This window comes from Lactuca sativa, chromosome 2, assembly GCF_002870075.4.
Source record: "Lactuca sativa cultivar Salinas chromosome 2, Lsat_Salinas_v11, whole genome shotgun sequence".
In the NCBI taxonomy this organism is placed as follows: domain Eukaryota; kingdom Viridiplantae; phylum Streptophyta; class Magnoliopsida; order Asterales; family Asteraceae; genus Lactuca; species Lactuca sativa.
The window spans coordinates 192,158,118-192,179,508 of NC_056624.2; the positions used below are offsets into that span (position 1 = coordinate 192,158,118).

At 34.9% G+C, this 21,391-nt stretch overlaps 5 protein-coding genes across 9 annotated transcripts; 3 read left to right on the top strand and 2 right to left on the bottom strand.

The window, feature by feature from the left end:
* Positions 1 to 2,612: 2,612 nt before the first annotated feature.
* Positions 2,613 to 2,993, top strand: LOC111901494 (transcription factor TCP9). Its single transcript, XM_023897363.1, has one exon. It carries the CDS (start codon positions 2,613 to 2,615, stop codon positions 2,991 to 2,993), a length of 381 nt encoding a protein of 126 aa, XP_023753131.1.
* Positions 2,994 to 3,396: 403 nt separating this feature from the next.
* Positions 3,397 to 6,487, bottom strand: LOC111901467 (OVARIAN TUMOR DOMAIN-containing deubiquitinating enzyme 12). Of its 5 annotated transcripts, none has more exons than XM_023897320.3 (12): positions 6,328 to 6,475; positions 5,786 to 5,987; positions 4,901 to 5,252; positions 4,696 to 4,832; positions 4,536 to 4,609; positions 4,409 to 4,463; positions 4,250 to 4,324; positions 4,083 to 4,156; positions 3,932 to 3,980; positions 3,751 to 3,835; positions 3,614 to 3,670; positions 3,397 to 3,538 (listed from the first exon to the last, which is right to left on the bottom strand). In XM_023897320.3, the coding sequence occupies exons 3-12, from the start codon at positions 5,205 to 5,207 to the stop codon at positions 3,516 to 3,518; spliced, it is 936 nt and encodes a 311-aa protein (XP_023753088.1). In that variant the 5' UTR covers positions 5,208 to 5,252; positions 5,786 to 5,987; positions 6,328 to 6,475; the 3' UTR covers positions 3,397 to 3,515. The 5 variants fall into 5 exon arrangements, with proteins under 5 accessions (XP_023753088.1, XP_052624550.1, XP_023753091.1 ...); XM_052768590.1 differs by lacking the exon at positions 6,328 to 6,475 and adding an exon at positions 6,199 to 6,213; XM_023897323.3 differs by lacking the exon at positions 5,786 to 5,987 and having other exon boundaries at positions 4,696 to 4,829; positions 6,328 to 6,487.
* Positions 6,488 to 7,568: 1,081 nt separating this feature from the next.
* LOC111901469 (ATPase GET3B) lies at positions 7,569 to 10,020 on the bottom strand. The gene is made up of 11 exons (XM_023897324.2): positions 9,855 to 10,020; positions 9,317 to 9,531; positions 9,172 to 9,234; positions 8,977 to 9,087; positions 8,823 to 8,897; positions 8,685 to 8,753; positions 8,533 to 8,598; positions 8,364 to 8,444; positions 8,170 to 8,259; positions 7,952 to 8,086; positions 7,569 to 7,868 (listed from the first exon to the last, which is right to left on the bottom strand). Exons 1-11 carry the CDS (start codon positions 9,979 to 9,981, stop codon positions 7,731 to 7,733), a joined length of 1,170 nt encoding a protein of 389 aa, XP_023753092.1. The 5' UTR covers positions 9,982 to 10,020; the 3' UTR covers positions 7,569 to 7,730.
* An 822-nt stretch (positions 10,021 to 10,842) lies between these two features.
* Positions 10,843 to 13,004, top strand: LOC128125874 (uncharacterized). The gene is made up of 3 exons (XM_052769018.1): positions 10,843 to 12,540; positions 12,630 to 12,821; positions 12,978 to 13,004. The coding sequence occupies exons 1-3, from the start codon at positions 10,843 to 10,845 to the stop codon at positions 13,002 to 13,004; spliced, it is 1,917 nt and encodes a 638-aa protein (XP_052624978.1).
* Positions 12,936 to 13,904, top strand: LOC111901495 (uncharacterized). Its single transcript, XM_042899763.2, has 2 exons — positions 12,936 to 13,528; positions 13,595 to 13,904. The coding sequence occupies exons 1-2, from the start codon at positions 13,094 to 13,096 to the stop codon at positions 13,883 to 13,885; spliced, it is 726 nt and encodes a 241-aa protein (XP_042755697.2). The 5' UTR covers positions 12,936 to 13,093; the 3' UTR covers positions 13,886 to 13,904.
* Positions 13,905 to 21,391: the final 7,487 nt, after the last annotated feature.

A 21,391-nucleotide genomic window follows, 5' to 3' on the forward strand; every position in this document is an offset into this window, starting at 1 on the left:
CTCCGGGAGATCGAGGAGTATTTGAGGGTGCTTAGCTGTTGGGATTCAACAATGTTCCGTCAGTCCAGAGTGTAGGCTGGTAGGAGCAAGTGTCGGGCATGCGGGGCGGAATACAGACCTAGGGCATTCGATTGTGGAGGGCCTGGGAGCAGGCCGAGATCGAGCATGTGCGATTGTGACAGAGTTCGGAACCCTTAAAGGGCTAAAACAGTATGCATGGGAGGATTTCTAGGAGAGATAGCTCGGAATGATGAATGCTAGTTGAGCGGTACGGATAGACTGAAGGTCGGTAGGCGTACCAGTCAGGCCGAAGGCTCGGAGAACGGTCCAGCCTAACTGAAGGCACTGAGAGCGGTCCAGATTGGCTGAAGGTTCTGAGAGTGGTCCAGATTGGCTGAAGGCCTGGTGAGGCGGTCCAATCATGTTGAAGACTCTGCAGGTCTTGTTGGATCGGTTCGAGGATATGGATTGTGTATGTTGCAGTGTGATTGCATTAGAAGGTCTGGCCCCGGGTAGTAATCTTGATTAGTTGAGATAATGCATGGGCTTGAGAGTCCCTGCGATGAGAGTCAGAGTATGTGTGTTGGATGGATAACGGATACGCTATAAAAGGGTGGTGTAGCGTTGGGCAAGCACCGTGGCACTTGTCGGAGTGGCAATGTGGCCAAGTGGATTCCTTGGTAAAGGAAAAGAGAGAGGTGTGTAACTCCGAGAGGGAGTGCAAGTTCACGGAAGTGAAAGCGGCAGAGCAGAGTTATGATTAGAGCAATTCGAGTATGGTTATTGAGCAGCGTGTTTGCGGCAGTGGAATAGAAGCACATCCGGTTTGGGATGTCTGCTGAGGTCGCGGAGGGAATTCCGCAGGTGTAGAGCCAAGAGGCTCGAAAGGGATGCAGGGAGAGAGTCTTGGGCTCTAAGTGTGATTCTGATCAGGGAATTGGGTATGTATTAGTGGTTCATCCTGGGGGATGTTTGAGGATATCATCAGTGTATCGGGTTTTCCCAACCTGAGGGTGCGAGAGCTAGTTCAGCATGTGTATGTGATTGCAAGAGGAGAACTCGTGGAAGTTGCTCTGAGATTGAAGAATGGGTCTTTCCGTCAGCATGGAATGGATAGAGTGGGATTCGGATCGGGGATCTGATGGTTCATGGTTTTCTAGCTCATATGGGTCGAGTGATGGATGTGATTTGGTGCAGTGATGCATCTTGGGTAATTCTCGATTGTTGAGTGTGATTATCAGAGGGTACAGTCGGTGCCCGGTTTGAGACGGTGGTCAGGACACCGCAAGGAAAGAGGAACTGAGTTCGAGTTTCGATGGTTATGCCTTGAGGAACCTGGTCCGGTTAGGGCCAGGTGGCGCGTCGTGGGAGTATTTTGGAGTTGAGTTGCCGTAGGCTTCGAGGACGAAGCCTAATTTAAGTGGGGGAGAATTGTAACATCCCGAAATATCAAGAGTAGAGTTGAAGGGCTAAAAAAGTAAATTGGGAAAGAGCAACTCGACGAGTCCATGGGTGGACTCAGCGAGTAGAGTCGCGACTTGGTCGCGTGTTAAGTAGCCGACTCGGCGAGTCAGTAAGATGGACTCGACGAGTAGGCGCTGAGTGGAGAAAACCCTAATTCTCGGGGTTGAGCCCTATATAAAGAACATAACATCCATTCCCCCAGCCTCTTTACTCATCCTCAAGTCCAGAAACCCTAACCTTCGTATGTGAGTGGATCAAGTTGCATTTGGGAGCTTGGAGAAGCAATTGTTGAGGAAATCTTGAAGGGTAGGAGGCTTGGAGCAAGGGGCTTTGCTTGGATTCGAGTTCCATTGCAGTTGGGGCGTTTTTTTGAGGCAATATCTCGTCCTTGGGCTGTTACTCTTATGGATTCATCATTTTGGGGTTTGTGGGGAGCTTAATCCAACAACAGTTATGCTATCAAACAAACTTTTAGAGAACTGCAATAATAAATACGAGCATCATTTCTATATATTTCAAAATAAAAAATATTAGTTGTTTCGTCTAAAAACATATAGTATTTGTGGAGAGCTGCAATACTAAGTACTAGCAACTGTATAAATGTGATTATTATAGTTTTTTTTGGTCATGCTACAAGTTTAATGTATTTTTGCTTGGCCTTTAAACATATATAACATAACTCAAATGTATATGTTAGCCTCTTTTAATGTTATATTAAAAACGACAAATTATGTCGAACTTGGATGTCACAAAAAGCACTGTTTAAACTTTCTTGCAACATGTGATGTTAAACCCTTAGCTATAAACATTTTACATTTTTTTTCACAAACATATAGTTAGCCTCTAGACACGACAAAACTTGCCATTTTAATTTGAAATGGATGGAGTTCGTTTAACGAAAATATTTTAATTTAATTTTTGTATATTGAGTGGTATTCGAAGAACCTTCAAAAAATGTTAAAATATGTTAGAAGAAAAAACATACTTCTCGTCTCAATTGAACCGAATTGGTTTCATTTTTAGTTTAAATTTAAATTTACAATAAAAAACAAGAAACCCACGAAACTCAAAGTTGAAAAATCGCATAGAAACAAAACAACCAATATCGAACCAAACCACGAAAAGCCCTAGAGACTAGAGAGTAGAGAATGGACCATCTTCCACCATCCACCAACAATCCTCTTCAACTCGGCCCCCCTAATCCAACTCCGACAACCTCCGCCGCCGCAAGGAAGAAGAACCGACACACCAAGGTGAACGGAAGAGGTCTCAGAGTCCGAGTTCCCGCGCTCTGCGCCGCTCGCATCTTCCAACTCACCCGGGAACTCGGCCACCGCTCCGACGGCCAAACCATCGAATGGCTCCTCCACCATGTTGACCCCTCTCTCTTTCCCACTTCCTCCAGAGATTCCGCGGTGGCGCCGGAAAATCAACGGTCGTCGGAGCTCGACCTGTTCCCGAATTTGTCGTTTACGTCGCTGCTGATGCAAGTCGAAGAAGATGAGATAAAGACGAAAAGGAAGATTTGAGGGTTGGCCGACGGTGGGCCATGGAAAAGTTGTAAAATCTATGCTCTTTTGGTAATTCTCTTTTTCCAGATCAAGGATTCTCAGATTCAGATAAATGATGTTATAACAACCTGTACGTGATGCTCTCATAGTTGTACAGTGATCTGGATTTTGTCTATTTTAGTTATGAAAAAAGTGGGCCTTCCTTGCGGTTTGACTTAATGTTTGACCGACCCGACCCCATTAGCAGTAAGGGAACGCCATCGATGTAACTTGTATCATGTGCATCAGATTATGTACTTTTTCTGGTTTAAGCTTTTTGGTTTTGTTCTCGTTGGAATGTCAACGGATCATCTTCTCTTTGACTTTTTAAGTCAAAGATTTGTGAGATTCTTGTTTAATAATACGAACGAAGCAATAGCAATTAACAAGGAGTAAAAGTAAAAGTATATTATTTCACAAGAATGTTTAATGATATAATAAGCTGGAAGAGAGTAGAAAGTTGCAATAACCACTCAAATCATCATCTTCCACATCAGTTCTTCATGGTCTCATATTCGGGATATCTGGATATAAAAATACGTACAAAATTAGACTAATTTTTTGTATTTAAAATTTAAATTAACAAGTTCAATCTTTACCTTCCACAGGATGTATTGAATTGTAATGAACCTCAGCCCAAAAGCTCAAGAAAATTACTGCAATAAATAAATTAATCCCATGAATTCAAATTTAAATATGTTGAGTATTTATTTTGTTATATTTATATAAAATATACCTCGATTTGACCTTTGAACACTCGGAACAATCTCGATATAACACGTGTCCTTAAATGATGTGATTACAAAAACTTTGATGCCATACTGCAAAAAAATAAGAACAATATGAATTAGACATTTAGACTGCATCTCATTTTTTTACAAATAACAAAAAATTAAATTAAAATGAATATTTTATACCAAATCAGCAGCAGCCTGCAACGTGACATGATCACCCCATTCACCAACCCTTAAAAATATTCAAATCCACATAGATCAGAAACATAAAGTACGATGATATATCAGGAAAAAAGTGTTGCTAAAGTAACAGATAAAAGGAGCAGAAAAATACTTGGCCATATTCTTTAAGTAATCATCATAAACCATAGGGACATATCCCTCGTATATATCTGCGTGTAATTTAAGCTATTCGAAAAAAAAAAAGAATATCAGAATTCAAAAGGAAATATGGTTTTCATTAAAATAATTATATAAAAATTAACATTTTTTTAGACTAACCTGATTTACAATTTGTTGTCTCACAAATTGATGGTGTTCAGTTGTACGATAAACTTGATCTGACAATGCTCGAAACTAAAAAAAAAAATGAAATATATAATTTTGTTCAGGCATTATTTATATATTTGAGAAAAAATATCATAGATTGAAAAAATTCACCTGACAATTTCCATCCCCTTGAACTTTAGACTCTACTAATTGATATAACTGCAGCCTTTAAAAGAAAAAAGGTTTTCAAGCATTTTGTTATTAAAAGACTAAAAGAAATTATGATATTGTGTAATACCTATCGAGTAGCCTTTGATGATCTAAAGTTGCCTCATCTAAGGAAGGAATTTCTCCATTGACTTTGGGAATATGCTACAGAAATCCAGCAGCAAGTTTTTATTTATTTATTTAATTCATAAAAACATAATAATTGATAAATGATGAATACGCAGACTTACAGGAACAGAAGCCATCTGATTCAGCCTCTTGCCTACTTCATCATCACTCAACTCCAATGAGTAAGACAATTCCTCCCCATAGTCAAACTGCCTTGTAGGGCTATCATTTGTGTTCTCATCATCATCATCATCATCTTCTATAGATAAAGAATATTATAAACATCAGAAAAGAACTTAAATAAAAGAAAGTTTGTAGATTTATTACCAAGACTGTAGTTTGCCATAGACTGATTAAGTGAATCTTGTAGATAAAATGATGATTGTGAATGATCAATTTCTTCACAAGAAGGTGTAGACGCTTCTGCAACCAAAAAAGGGGATGTGTTTTCTTGAAGGGCAAGTTTGTCATTTTCTGTGGTGATGCATTCCGTGTGATAACTGGCTTCTTCTCTAGAATACTGATCATGATAACAATCTGTGTAATTTTGTGGACCATATCCACAATATGGCCCACCATCAAATAGCTGGAGACCCCACCGAACAACATCGGGATCTTGACCATATGTAAACATTTTGGTAATGTCTGAATTGTGATTGTTTAATTCATAGTTTTCCAGCTGCAAAGATAAGATAATTTTGACAAAATATGTGGCTTAGAAGAGAGAAAAATAGCAGTATGCAAAGAAAGCTACATAATATTATATAGACTAGTGGTCCCTGGAAAGATTATGATAATTCATAATAGACTTATTATGTGGCTAAACTTGAACAAAAAATTACTGTATCTCTTTATTGAGAGAAATATGTTAAAGGAAAGTGTGCCTCTTATACTTATTCTTGAGAATAGAGTAGTAATTAAACAATAGGATTGTCCGATCATGGTTAGGAGTGGGGTTATCCAAGAGTATATTTAAGTCAGGATCATGGAACCCTCATTATCGTTATCATGCATGAATCATGACTGTTTTAGATGATAAGATTGTGCTAGTGGCATGTTTCATAGTAGTGTCGTGACATGCAAGAACGTGTCTATGGTGGATTGGTGGTTGCTATCTTCTTGTCATACAAGTGATAAACGTAACAGCAGTAAAGGGGGAAGTCAAGTGAACCTATAAAACAATAAAATCAGTAAGAGTATGGATTCACTTACCTGATTCTTACTAGTCAAACAAGTTCTTTTATGCAGCAAATGGTTGTTCGTGGAAGTGACAATGCCGAAGTTAGAATCTTATGAACTACAAAAACTACTTAAATTAGGTGTCGTGTCCCTTTCGCTTTCCCTTTTCCCCCCAGATTTGATGCAACATTGTAATTGAATAGCTTCTATTTCATAAAGTTAAAAGTGTATAAACCTAAAAAAGTTCAAAAAGTATTCAATACAACCTGGAACGTATGGACAAACTGATTCAATTAACACTAACGAATAAACGATCGAGATGCATGTGCGATTGAAAGGCTCTTGAGTGCAATTTAGAACGTATGAACTCACTAATTCGATTGAAAAGCTATAAGCATCAAAGAATTAACAGATACTTGTGTGATTTAAGGCATTGCAGCATTTACCTAATAAGTGAATTTGAGACAATGAAAAGCAATCAGAATTCAAGGAAAAACAGTGAAGAGATCGAAAAGCTCATCCACATAAAATAAGTGCGATTGGGTTATGGATTAGATGCATTGGTAGGAATTTACCTTGGATTGGTGTCCGATTGATATTTTATTGCAGATCGAAAAAGTGTCCCTTCAAAAGCGGAATCATCAAACTTTGAACATCTCTATAGTGTTTGGCTGTTCGGAAGTGGAATACTCACCCGAGTCGCTTTTTGGGACAATTCTTATTCAATTTTATTTTTAATAACCAAAATCGTTTTCATAAATATGTTTTATTTTGAGATTTGGCCAACTAAATCTATTAGATTTAATTCAATTATTGGAAGAAAACATAAGGTGTTTTCTTTTAACAAATTTATGTTTTCTGAAAGTGTATCCAAAATAACATTTAATGGGACATGATGTGCATTTATAATTAAATAAGAATTGTTTTTTTAAGTAGGGATCAAATTTTATTATGTTACGCCAAGAAAACGATAGAAAAATATAAAACGACAGAAAGATTTAATGTGGTTCGGTCGACAGACAAAACAAAATAATTCTTCTATTATTATACTATTTCAAAATAATTACAAATAAAACACAACTAGGAATATTAATAGTTGTAACCCTCAATAATTAAACAAATCCATACTATAGGGGACCCCCACTTATCTCGTCGATATATGGTGTTGGGTTTCTTCATTTTAGGATCGAGTTTCCTTATTTTCTTTCAGATCGGGTTATCCATTCGGGTCACCAAATTCCAAGTCACACATTAACACAATATATGGAGTTTAATTTTAGGTAATTCAATTCATTATTTAAACTAATAATATAAACATATAAATCAAAATCTTAAGGGTAAATGAGTATGTCGTGTAGAACAAAAATTGATTGGAGACATTTCGTTTACGTGCAATTTACTTAATAAAACTTAGTATTGTATATAGTTAAATTAAATATGACAAAATTGGTTTATTATAAATAGAGATGACAAGATAAGAACCATGAGACTCATACATAATCACGTCTACTTTGACGTGTTAAAGTGTCTAAGATGAATTTCAACGGACAAATGCTACATCAAGTTTGGTGTAGAAAACGATATTCCAAAAATATGGTTTAACCAAAATTAATTCGGCACACTAATAATTTATCGATTAAATTATTCCAGAACAAATTACACGTTGGTCCGTATATTTTGTGAAAAGTTATGGATATGATCCAAATGTCGGTAATATTGATGAGATAAATGTCGGTAATTTATCGATTAAATTAGAAGTATTTTCTCTTTGCCTAAACTAAGAATTGCCATTTGTTTGGATTATCTTAATACAAAGTTCATAATACCCAAACATATAGTGGGTCGAATCATTGTATAATGATATTGATAAGAGAAACCTTGCATATCCAAACACTAAAAACATGATTGCAACTTCATTCTTCAAGTAGCAAAAAACTACACAAAACTAAACTTTAAAAATGTAAAACTTGATTGTGCATCACTTCCAAACCATATCCCCCATGAACTGGAGAGCTGGAATTCCCCTTATTTCCACATCAACCAAAGGCGCTTCAATTACATCTAAACTACCCAATTCTGGATCCTTTTGGATCATATCAATTGCACGCATTTGATCCTGTAACACACACACAATCATAACATATAAAAAAGGGGTCAAATTCAAAGGTTTGAAATAAATATAACTCATATAGATATTACCTTTCTTTTCATTGAGCAAAATTTGCATTCTGTTGAAGATGGAGGTAAGATTTGATTAACAATAAGTTTGTTTACAGGGACATTTTCTTTCTTCAATGATGCATGTAGCCTTGATGATTCTTTAACTGCCATAACCTGCCATCACAGTTAGGAAAACATCAACTTACATTTGGAATCACAAAGTCAAGATTCAAGAATCACATGAGTTAAGGAATTACAGTAGGGATAGTCACAATCACAAATTCTATAGTCTTTGAGTCATGAAAAAGATCTCTCACTTTTGCCATCTTCTCCCTCAACTCTTCTAACTTGTCAGTGTATTAAAAAAACAAACAAACAAACAAATAGCTGTTTATGTGGTTTTTCACACTAGAGTGAAACAAAAGGTTTAACTTATATACTCAATACTTACAGTGCCTTCCACAACTTTTGGTTGTTCTTTCCCAAATACGGATTTGATGGCAGAAGTTGCTGAAGCAATCTTCTTTTTCATCTGACAAGTGTATAAAACTATAACTAATTACCTGGATTCAAAATTAGGGTTCTTCGGTAAGAGGTGAAGATCAATATATGTAGCATACCTTCATTAATTTTCCTATGGATGCATTCATGAAGTCTGGCAAAGACAAAAGCCTAAGTGTATGACCCTGCAAGAAACAAGTATTTGGATAACAATCATGACATAGAATGCTACAATCTGTTGAATTTTAACATATGCAATTATGTTGCTTACTGTAGATGCAGTGTCAAAGACTATCCTTGTAAACATACTACAATCTGGTGAATCTACAAACTCCATTACCTGTAAAGAATCATTCTTGATATGTGTAATGTAAATATGTATTATCAAGAAGTTCCAAAAAGTACTCACCTTTAATATTGCAATAGCTTCATCTAAACCTGGAGGAGGTGTATCCAAAAGCTCTGCCAATTTCAATTCTCCCAACTACAAAGTCAAAAAGTCAAAGGCACAACAACTTTCATCATAAAGAATACAAGAAAGAAAGAATGTGTACACTCTATACCTGCTCAGCTACCATTCCAAGGCCCATGCTACCCATGAAATCCTTTACACCAGCACCATCATTGTTTTGTGATGCACTACGATAATCTTCCTTGGTTTTTTCCAGATTAATCTATCAAGAACTCATAATCGAATATATTAGCATACAATTAGGTATCATGTGGATGTGAAAGCATTGTTTAGGAATTGGTAGTACCTCGAGTCCAAATAATGGAGAATCCAATCCTTGAATTGGAACTAGTGTCCCACCAGTCAAATCCTAGATATGCATGTATCTTGCAGTAAATCAAACGCATTTTCTCCAAATTGGTTATGGATAATCTCATAATCCAAGTGGATACCTGATCGAAGGAATCACTTAAAGAGTGAGCAGGGTCTGTAGAAACTACAATGGTGGGATGGCCGTGATTTGAGAACTTTACAGCAAGAGATGCGGCGCAACTTGTCTTTCCAACACCTCCTTTCCCACCCAACATGTAGTACTTCCTCTGATTACCCACAGTCATTTTATCGAAAAGGGAAACAAAGTTGGTATCACTTGCGAATGTTCTTGTTGCTGCAGAAGAGATATGCATATTGTTTGAAATACATATAACAGTTTAAATTTTTGATGAGTTTTGAGAGTGATCGACGTTTTGAACCATAATGGTGGTCATTTTGTTATAAACTAACCCTAATCCCTCTCTTAGAAGACATAAAAGAGGTAGAATCCGCAATCTTATAATCTATTTTCACTTTTATTCCAAGATAAAAATTCAAATCCAACAAAGCAGCTTAAATTGACGAAGCTGATAAAAAAATGATCCTTGAGGGAACCGAATAATCAAGCTGACATATGTTTTGCAGCTGTGATGGAGAGAAATAGAAATAGCAAGGTACCTTGAAAAGGAGGTTTTAGCAGTGTTTTAGTGCTAATTGTACTAAAGCAGCCTCCGGTAGCATGAAGAAAGAGAGACGAACGGGTTCCACATTTGGCAATGCGACAAAGCAGAGTGTAGTTCGCCATTGTTGCAGACTTGCAGATTTGCAGCTGTGAAGAAAGCGAGTAATAACTAATAACTAATAATAGGAAATTAAAACAAAAGGACCGGGCTCTTTAGGGCTTTGTCTGACTTTGGTTGCGGAAATTGGGCCATTGGATTATATTCTTGTAGCCCATTTCTGAAATTCCAAATTTAATTATATTACTTCTGTTTATGTGTTTACTTGTTATGTTTGTTTTATCTTCATAATAAAAAGACAAAATTACACAGATGGTCCCTGTGGTTGGCACGAGAGACCAAAGATAGTCCTTATGAGGAATTTTGGACGAGTATGGTCCTTGTGGTTCCAAATTGTTGCACGAATAGTCCTTATGACATACTCCGTTTAATTGTTGCCGTTTATCTAAATCACGTGACCCTCACACGAGGGTATTTTCGTCATTTGCTTTGTTACACGAAATGATCATATACATAAATGATCCTTACATCCAGCTGCCATTTACGTTGCCCCAAGAAATCGTCCCTTTCTTTTCTCCTCTGGTTTATCATCTTCGTCACTGCAAAACATCAAACGGAAACTAGGGTTTTCATCTTCATCATTTGCGATGGTTCTAACTTTGTGGCATGTCCGTTCAAAATTCTCAGAAAATCCTGACCTGATCAAAGCTTATGGTGAGTGATCAGTTAACAACTTCCAATTTTGTTAAGTAATTTATGCACATTCAATTTTGAGACTTCATTCTTTCCTCATATCATTATTTATTTGTTTTTCAGTTGAGTTAAGTAGTTTTTGCACATTCAAGATTCACCATGGGGGTATGTTCACAAAATACCCAGGAAGACGTTACGTTGGTGGGAGTATTAACTATGTTGACTACGTAGACATGGATGTGTTCTCCGTACATGAGTTAGACGATATGATAAAGGAGATAGGTTATATCAACGGTGAGCCTATCTACTACCACTTCTTGATTCCAGAGATTGAAATCGATTATGGGTTACTTCCTTTAGGTAATGACTCAGACGTACTTTTGTTAAGTAAGCATGTCGCTAATCATAAAGAGATTAAGGTGTATACTGAACATGGAACTACTAGACTCCATACATACTTTATGTCTCCAAATAAGGTCTTATTGGAAGAAATCAATGAGCCTATTTCTCCGGAACTCAATCGAAAAAAGTTTACAAGTACTGAGGTTGGACATTTTGATAGAGATGTATTGAAAGATGTTGGAGTTCAGCCTGCAAGTGAGGAGCTTAACAAAGCCCAAGATGTTGGACCTTCAGAAGACTTTGATCCTTTCTTTTATATGGATCATAATGATTACCAACAGATGGGGGACGATGATTACCAACAGATGGGGGACAATGAAGAAATTGGAGATGCTATTAGTGATGAGACTAGTACCAATGGAAGTATAAGCGAGGATAGTGACTTTTTAGTGGATGAACTTAATATGGTGGAGGATGTCGAAGTGAATATGAAAGACTTCCACAGTGGTGTTTATTCTTTTCCAAATCTAGATAACCACCAATCATTCAATGCACCTGATGTCACAGTTGATGACGATTTGGAGGTGATAGATACACAGTTGTTTGAATCAGCTGGTGTAGAAGAAGATGAGAGGAAGAAGTTAATGAGAAGGTTAAACAAACCAACCACGTGTTCATCAGGAGTAGTACATGAAACTGCATTCTATCTGGGTCAAATATTTAAGTCCTCATCAGAAGCAAAGGACTACATTAAAATGCATTCAATTCGAACTAGGAGAAACATTTATTTTGCAAAAAATGATAAACAAAGAATTCGGGCAAAATGCAGGGGTGTGGTCCCAGAAATGACAGGTGGGCCATGGACAAAAAGTAGAATCAAATGCAAGGACAAAACAGTAAGTTCACAAAAAGCAACATGCCCTTGGGTGGTATTAATTTCTAGATCTGATGAAGAAAGCGATTGGATGGTGAAAACTTTGGTTCATGAGCATAGATGTGTGCAGTCAAGATCTATTAAAGCGTGTACTTCTAAGTTTCTTGCAACCACCATTCTTCAACAAGTGGAAGGAAACCCAACTATCCCAGTCAAAGCTTTGCGTGTAGAGTTACAAAAGACATACGAGGTGGGGATGTCAAGAATGAAGGTCTTTAGGGCTAAACAGCTTGCACAGAAACATGTTCACGGAGATTATGAAAAGCAATACAGCCTTCTCAGGGATTATGTACTAGAATTACAAGAGTGCAACCCAGGAACAACTGTGAAGATTGATGTATATAGTGAACCAAATGCAAACTTGGAAACTAGGATGTTTAAGAGAATTTATGTCTGTTTAGGTGCATTAAAACTGGGTTTTAAGGCAGGTTTAAGAGATTTCTTAGGATTCGATGGGGCTTTCATGAAGGGACCTTACCCTGGACAGGTTCTCACTGCTGTGGGTCTTGATTCTAATAATGGGATCTACCCACTAGCATATGCCATAGTTGAAGCCGAGAACAAAAGCTCATGGAGTTGGTTTCTAGAGTGTCTAGGTGAAGATTTGGAGCTGTCTACAAATTCAAACTTCACATTTTTTTCTGACAGGCAAAAGGTTAGTCTTCTTATGATACTTGTTCATGACATCTGTGTAATTTTGTCTGTTACCTTTAAAAAATAACATTTTTGTTACTTGTTTATTAGGGGATTTTACCTGCCATTGCCAACCTATTCCCTAGCGCTGAACACAGGTTTTGTTTAAGACATATTCACGAAAACATGAAGCTACAATGGAGGGGGAAGGAGCACAGAGATCATTTATGGGAATGTGCATCAGCAACAACAGTTAGACACTTTGACAGATTCATGGAAGATTTTAACAAGTTCAATTCAAAGGCATGTGATTGGTTAAAGAAAATTCCACCCAAACATTGGGCCAGAGCACATATGTCAGGTATATTTACCCTTATATAACAGTTAGACACCTTGACATATTCAAGGAAGATTTACACTTTGACAGATTCTTATAAGATATTTTGTTGCATTGTACAGGAAGAGCACATACAGATATTTTGTTGAATAATTTATGTGAAGTTTTCAACTCAAAGTTGTTAGATGCTCGAGACAAACCTATAATTACATGTTTAGAATATATTAGGGAATACTTAATGAAACGAATTTGTATTGTGCAAAATGTGATAGATAAGTCTCAAGGGCCTCTTACCCCAACAGCCACAAAACTTTTAGATGGAGTTAAGAAAGATGCTTCTCAATACACTTGCATATTTAATGGTGCTGAGAAGACTCAAGTTACTGGGACAATGGGGGAACAATTTGTGGTTAATTGGAGGGACAGGAACTGTAGTTGCAGGCATACAGAGATCACTGGGATACCATGCTCTCATCTTGTTAGTGCCATTTGGGATAAGGTTGAGCATGGGGCAAAAAATGTCCCACCTCTTGAGGAGTGGGTACATCCATGTTATAGGTTAAGCACATGGAATGAAATGTACAAGTACAAAGTTCAACCAATCAATGGAAGAAGTATGTGGCCAAAGTCAGATTGCCCCACAACACTAACACCCCCCAAACATACTACACAGGTAAATAATTTTCAATTTACAAGTTAGTATACGTTTATATTGTTTTATAATTTATTAATTATGCAGGTGGGGAGACCAAAAAAGAAGAGAAAGAGAGCTCAAACTGAAGAACCAAATAATCAAGGTAAAAGTTTGACCAGGAAGTTCCTTACAGTTACTTGTAGCAAATGCAAGAACAAGGGTCACAACTCTAGGAGTTGCAAGGGACAAGGGGGACAAACTGAAGTTAGAAATGTGGTGGCAGGGGGCAAGAAGCTTAGCAAGGCAAAGAAGCAGGGAGATGGAAAAAAGGAGAAACCCAAAATGAAGGAGAAAACCAAACTTAAGGATAAATCCAAAATGAAGGAAAAAGTTTGATTTGTTGTCTTTTGTGTTGTTTGTTATAGAACCTTAGAAAGGTCTTTTGTGTTGTTTGTTTTGGTACCTTAGAAAGGTCAGACTAAGTTGGTTATTGTGTGTCTTTATCTTTTGTTGGTATTATGGTTCACACAGGGTGCTAGACTAAGATGGTTCTTTTGGTTATGATACATTAGTCTGCAAGCTCTTTTGATATTTTTTTGGTATTATGACTTTGCACTTTAAGGTTATGTAATGAACTTTATGACTATGCAAAAGTTTGCATTTTATTTTTGAACATTTCAAATGTTGTTATGGCTTTACAATGGTTCACACATTATACTACAATGGTCTAAACCCTATAAAAACCTTTCACTTTCATTTTTTATACTTTAATGGATCTGGATAGTTCATTAAGCAAACCAATATTTTACACTCATTACGTTACAGACCAATATTTGTTAATGGTTGCAGACTAAAAGTTTCCCTAAGTTTCCCAAATAAAAAGCATTCCATTCATACATACGAACATTTCTTACATCACAGACAAAAAAACGAAATCATCTTCAAATTAATAGTACTATCTGATTCTACCCACAAGCAAAAGAACCATCATCTATCTACCCACAAGCAAAAGAACCATCATCTCCAGACTAATACTATTAGCATCTTTTGTACACATACATGAAAAAGAAAACCCAACTAAAAACTAGCATCATCTTCACTTTTTTTGCTTCAAAACTTGCTTGCAGCAGAGATTCTTGAAGCTTGTTCTTGGATCTTAGCAAACCTGGAATGACAGCCACAGCCCTTCGACACATGGGCTCATCAAACCATGCAATGAAACCGCAACTGCTAGGACATTTCCAAAACCTACGCCCTGGGTTGAGATCCGTCCATGATGTCACTACCACCGCTTGCCTTCCACAAAAACAATTTACCATTCTTATGCAAATTTTCTTACAAACACACAGAAGAGAGAAGAGAGAAGAGAGAAGGGAGAACAAAGGAGACGAAAAATTAAAGAAGGAAGTGACGGGGGTTTAATTTTTATAGGGAAAGGGACTATCTTTTGCAGATCATCAGAGGGTAGGGATAAGCAAATGACGAAAATACCCTCGTGTGAGGGTCACGTGATTTAGATAAACGGCAACAATTAAACGGAGTATGTCATAAGGACTATTCGTGCAACAATTTGGAACCACAAGGACCATACTCGTCCAAAATTCCTCATAAGGACTATCTTTGGTCTCTCGTGCCAACCACAGGGACCATCTGTGTAATTTTGTCTAATAAAAAAGAACCTAAACACAAATATGTGATCATGACTAATCGGCTTGATGGATAAGAAAAAAATATAAATGAAAATTTAAAGAATCGAGAAAAGATGTAAATAAATAAAAGTCTTTTTAGGTTTGTTTCAAGGTACCAAAAGTTGTGTTTTACATGAAATGAATATGATCGTCGATTTTTTTTTGAACATGGGCTAGTAATTACATTTATATAGACTGATTTGAGATTTTGATTAAAGGTTACACATGGTAAGTTAAAAAAAAATACAAATCCAATAACATTTCAATTTAACTGGAAATTCACTTTAAGATTAACATGCATTGCTATATTATCTATTATCACCGTGTAAACAAGTATATATTAGTAGTTGAATATATTTATGTAATTATGTGTTTGGAGTACAACCTTTATGTCTATTATATCCTTCAAAAACCTCTTTGGAACACACAAACATTAACCTAATAACACACAAAAAAGCAAATCACTATTAAACTGCAAGCTATGTGACTCCACAACTTCCCAACAATCATTAGTACATCTATTAGAGTTAAAAAGCAAAAAAAAAAATAATAAAAAAAAAACATAAAAAATCAAGTGCGAAAAAATATCCATTTTGCACCATCCGTTAAGGGATGTGAACATTTCTTGATAAAAAAGATAATAAATATCAATAATTTTCAAAACATTGCTTACTTATATATTAAATTTTAGAAAAAAAAATAGACCTTGACATTAAAATGTTCGATTCAATTTGTTTTATCGTCCATTCAACTGATGTTTTATCACCAAGCCCTCCCTAAATTACAACCACCCCTTGGTTAACCGCATCATGTACTTGATAGACTTTCCTAGCAAAAAATAAAAAACAAACTCACATACTTACAAGTTTTACACATAACAACAATATACTTGCAATACCTTACCCGAAATAGCAATGTACTTTGTTAATATAGAGAAATTATAAAAGTGGATCGACAAAAGCTGCAATTTTAAAAGAGGTGGATTGAAAATAATTCTATAGAAGCTACAAAATCACACAAATTTAAGCTCCATGTCAATTTCCAAATTTGACCAATTGCACCGTTGGTGGTCAACTGGTCATAATGTGCTAAATTTGAAAAAAAAAAAAAAAAAAAAGGTGGTCAATTTGTTCAATAGGACCACCCATTATCTATGTTTTTTTAATTATCCCCAAACAAAGAGATAAAATGATTATTTTCTAAAATTCAACTCAAAAACAATATTCACCGCCTGATGAGAAAACATTTTTCAAAATCAGAGCATTTAACCAATAAAAAAATAAGGCCCATCATTCTAATAACCAAAAAACTCTACCCTTTGGACAATCAAATTTAACCTAAAATCCTTATATCTTCATATAAACAATACATGCAAATCCCATCGGTAGCAAAGAAGTTGGTAATGTCATTTCTTGAATGGGCAGACAGGCTACAAATAATGTTCTTTGGGGCCTGGACGATATAAACAAAGTGGTATTAGTTATATAAACACCAAATGATGAAACTAAAGATGGAGTTCAAACAATCAATCTAAGATCTGTAAAATGAAACATGAAATATGGAAAAATAATATAAAAAATAAATAAACTGCAATTTGTCACACACATGAACAAATCTAGAAAAGTAAATAAATGGAAAGGTTATAAAAACAATATAGATAGCAATTAAATGTTCGAAATAGCAACATACGTTCCTTAAATGCTTGTCATAGCATCATACTTTCAAAATCAAGCATGTAAATAGGTAAAATATTATCACTTTGACAGAATGACACATTACCAGCACACACACACACACACACACACACACACACACACACACACACATATATATATATATATATATATATATATATATGTGTGTGTGTGTGTGTTTTGACGTACTTATTTTTACCATTCACGAATGATTCGGCTAAGTTTTATTTTATTTTATTATATTATAATAATCATGAAACACATAATATTCATATAATTCTTCTTTATTACATCAAATAAGTTATAATTGTTGACCCTAACTAATACATAATCTTATTAATGCCTAGCAAGAAACACGACCATCACAAAAACTAATTTGCTATATATGTTTTTCTCAAACATTGAACAATCATACGTGTTTTATTGACATGGGTTTATGTATTAGATGGAAGAAAAGAATATTTCTAAGTTTCCACATAATTTAATTTGGGGAAATTTGTTTGTAGGTGGAGAAAATGAAGGAAATTGCAAAACGAAAAGCTAAAGAAGAGTGAATAAGATTCAAAATCAATGTTTTAAAACCCGGGTTTTTAGTTGACCCGGTGTGATGACCGGTTCACGGGTCAACCGGTTGAACCGCCGGGTCAACCCGGTTTATGGTCTTTTTCTATTTCTATATATTTTTACTTTCATGCATAATGCATAAACATATAAAACTAATAATTTGATGTCTACAAAGTTTAAACATTGAAAAACATTGAAGAAACCGCAAACGGCTCGTTGTTTTGGCGTTCGCTACTTGTATCCAACTATCCAAACTCTATTGAAACGGGTCAAACCGGTTTAACCGGTTCAACATAAGCGGTCGAACCGCGGTTTAGGGGAAACTCGGCCGGTTCGATCCGGTTCGCATTTTTACAAAAAACCGGTTTCAATTGACCCGCCTTCTACCCCGGGTCACGGTCCAACCGGTTGAACCGGCCGGGTCAACCCGGGTTTTAAAACATTGTTCAAAATTGACTATAGGTGTTAAGTTGATGTAAAATAACCATCTTGCCTTGAAATGACATTTATTCACATTTTTTTCCCTATGGTGGTTCATGTAACATGACCATTTTGCCCCTAAAATCACATATGGTAACACTTTTTGTCCCGTGTGTTAACTTTAATTAGTTAGATTTTTTAAAGTATACTGTTTTTATAGGAAAATAAATGAAAATAGCATGCTACGACACATGAGTATCAACAAAAAAACAACACCTTCTATCCCACACAACGGGCGGGAAAACCTTCCTAGTTGTTCTTAAAAAGATACTTCACTTGGCACTTGGTAGCCCGCTCATGACGGATTTAACCAACAAGTTTTAGTAACGTCATCTACTTGACTTTTATTTTTTAATTAGAACAACTTATATATGATACTACTATTCTACTCCTAAATTTATGTATATTCTTTTAACTCTTGATACTAAGCCAAAGGCCATTTGGTCTACGATGACTTCTATTTGACTCGTCATTAAGGGTTAAGATCTGAAACTGATAGCATATTTATTTTGTTTGCCTAGTCTATCATATTTACAAAAAAATTCGCTCAAGTTACTTGACATTTGTTAACTTGTTGATCGGTTTATTCAGTAATTTTTTTAGATATGACACTTATATAGTATGTACTTGATATAACATTGGCTCATTCACCTATATAAATATTTAATACTCAATTTTAAATTATCCCCATATTGGTTTGTTTATGATGATTTTTATACCAAATCACATTTATTTTAATCATATACAGGTTTCTATTGATATTTGTTTATATATCGAAGCTAAACAACAGTAATTCACCATTTGAGGTCGTTCAACATGTAGTTGAGACCAACATATTATTGTTGGTCTCTATATAATCATCATTGTGATCCTTCCCGTCCACTTTTATAGCTCCATAAATTCATTAACAATAGAGCTATAGCTCAAATTCATCCATGTTTGGCCTTAGACTTATTGCCTCATTTTTATTGATTACAACTTTTCTGTCTGAATTATGTAATTTGTTTCATGAGGTTATCATCTCTTCACTTGGATTATACAGTGATGCTATGAACGTTAATTAGTTGTGATAAATTATTGATCACATGCTTATTTTCCTTTGTTACACATTTGGTTACAAACGAGATCGATCACCACATTGACATTTTATAGACCGTCAATTTATTTTCACCTAATTAATAAAAATTACATCACAATTTAAAGTTGATAATAACTTAATATATTCATGAAATTATGTATCAAATCAAGCATTACGAATTTTTTTTCTTGGAAGGGAAGGAGAATTTGTTGGTAAAGTTAGTTTAAAATGGAGATAAAAAAGGTATATAGTAATAAGACTTATTAGGCAAGTAATAACCTCGGTAACCCTAAAAGGGCAATGCTTACAAGTTAAACGTACTCCATAAAACAAGTATCCAATTAGAACCCCACCAAATAAAGATATGGAGTTCAATTCCCACGTCATCATAAAATTACTATTTTTTACTTCGGATAATAATACTTGATTTATTATATTGTTTAAATTGTTTAATAAGATATTTAATACGAGTAATTAAATAGATACTACGCTTTTAAGTTTTAACAGGGTAAAAAAGACTATTATCCGTGTACATATTGTCGATTTGTTTTTTTTTAGCTTCTTGAACTTTTGTTTATGTTTAAAAATATATCATTATTACTTACTATGACAAGTAAAATAGGGTTTTTATGGTTTGAGTTGCATTTCCGATGACATCTTCAAAGACTCTAACTCCTACCATGTTTTTTTACTCGGGAATGAGATAGACAATAAATGTCATATGCACAACTGGTCCAAACATTTTTTAAGCATCGTGCAAAAATAAAATAAAGAGTCACTCAATATCGAAAGGATCCTACTTTGGACACTCCAATCTAAAACACTACCCTAATAGTCTATCTTTTTTATTATCTTGCCTAATCATTTGATTTATTTTTATCATTACTATATTATAACATAATTATTACATTAACTTTTTATTTAATTATTACATTATTATTTTACTAGCTTCATTATAACCAGAAAAATTAATTATTTTACTAATAAAAAAATATATTTTTTTTTATTTTTTCAACCTATAACATAAAATATGTTAAACAAAACGTTTATATATATTTTTTGTATGTAAATTATTAAAATTATTTTTGTATAACGTTTTAAAATTACAAATATAGATGATAGTGGTCGCCGGAGGTGGCAGCTCCCAATAAAATTTAGTCAAAAGTCTAAACTATAAATTTAGTTATCTTCAATCTCTCAATTTTTTTTTATTTTAAATATTACGATAAAATTCGTACAAATATTACATTTTATTTATTGCGTATAATGGTATATTAGTTGAAAGAATAAAAACTGATGTCTTTTAAAATTTACGATTTTTTGTTACATTATAATTCAAGACTTTAATTATAAATTGTATTAGAGTTAAAATATATTATAAAGTATAACATATTTAATATTTATATAAAATATACTTATAAAGTTGGACATTACAAATAAAAATTGTGAGTTAAAAAGGTGGGTATTAAAAAAACGGGCAGATGCATCAATTTTATGATATTAAAAAAAGATGTGTAAATTATGAACACATAAAAAAATCGAATTGAAAAAAAAAGCCCGGAGGTTTCAAGCACTCCCTATCAAATTTAGTCAATAGTCTAGATTATTGTGTAATGATGGTGTAAAAAAAAAAAAAAAAAAACCCTATAATCTAAATTAGACTTGTGTGTGGTAGAGTAAGCTAGGTTAGATTGGAATCGGGCCCTTGTCTTGTATGTAAAACGCTTTTACCAAATATGTAATAATCAATTTGTGAATTTATTTGGTACATACAAAATATATATATACAATACCAAGAAATGTAAAATTAGGACCCAAGTAGACACGAGGCCCTGGGCCATCGCCCAACCTGCCCTCTTTTTGGGTTGGCCTAGTTATATGTTATGTTAATGACACCAAAATGATATTAAGTAAACGGAATAGGTATACGGATGGTATATAATGAAATAGAGTCACTTTAAGGTTCCCTATAAAATGAGGCATGAAAGGGAGCCACTAAGAATCAGTTCATGGAGTTACGTAAGAAGCTTCGAGCTCATATTGGTCATGGGTTGAGAACATGAATGAAACTCTATGATATCGAATTTCTCGTTGTTCCTTAGTAGCTAAGTGGGAGAGTAGTCAGATGTTAACCGATTGACAAATATAAACCTTTGGTGCTCACATGTGCCACCTATGCGATTAACGATCAACAAACCGAATGAGAATTTTAAAAGAACAAAAAACAAAGAAGCATATATCCAGTTTCCACGACGTGAGAAGCCTACTGCCACGCTGTAGCCAACGCAAAATCACTCTAAAGTTTTGTTTGTAAATCCATATCAACCGCCACTTCCATATCCCAGAAGAAAAAGGCTATCTGAAAAAGAACATAGACATAAAAAGTTCATGGATCAAA

Excerpts from the sequence above, each read along its gene's own strand:
- LOC111901469 (XM_023897324.2), bottom strand. The coding sequence starts at position 9,981 with ATGGCGAACTACACTCTGCTTTGTCGCATTGCCAAATGTGGAACCCGT. Across the intron at positions 8,754-8,822 it reads AAGCTATTGCAATATTAAAG|GTAATGGAGTTTGTAGATTC; the intron begins GTGAGTACTTTT and ends GATTCTTTACAG. Across the intron at positions 7,869-7,951 it reads TTTGCTCAATGAAAAGAAAG|GATCAAATGCGTGCAATTGA; the intron begins GTAATATCTATA and ends TGTGTGTTACAG.
- LOC128125874 (XM_052769018.1), top strand. The coding sequence starts at position 10,843 with ATGGATGTGTTCTCCGTACATGAGTTAGACGATATGATAAAGGAGATA. Across the intron at positions 12,541-12,629 it reads TTTTTTCTGACAGGCAAAAG|GGGATTTTACCTGCCATTGC; the intron begins GTTAGTCTTCTT and ends CTTGTTTATTAG. Across the intron at positions 12,822-12,977 it reads TTAACAAGTTCAATTCAAAG|GAAGAGCACATACAGATATT; the intron begins GCATGTGATTGG and ends TGCATTGTACAG.
- LOC111901494 (XM_023897363.1), top strand. The coding sequence starts at position 2,613 with ATGGACCATCTTCCACCATCCACCAACAATCCTCTTCAACTCGGCCCC.
- LOC111901495 (XM_042899763.2), top strand. The coding sequence starts at position 13,094 with ATGAAACGAATTTGTATTGTGCAAAATGTGATAGATAAGTCTCAAGGG. Across the intron at positions 13,529-13,594 it reads CCCCCAAACATACTACACAG|GTGGGGAGACCAAAAAAGAA; the intron begins GTAAATAATTTT and ends TTAATTATGCAG.
- LOC111901467 (XM_023897322.3), bottom strand. The coding sequence starts at position 5,207 with ATGTTTACATATGGTCAAGATCCCGATGTTGTTCGGTGGGGTCTCCAG. Across the intron at positions 4,157-4,249 it reads GACAACAAATTGTAAATCAG|CTTAAATTACACGCAGATAT; the intron begins GTTAGTCTAAAA and ends TTTTTCGAATAG. Across the intron at positions 3,981-4,082 it reads TACTTAAAGAATATGGCCAA|GGTTGGTGAATGGGGTGATC; the intron begins GTATTTTTCTGC and ends AATATTTTTAAG.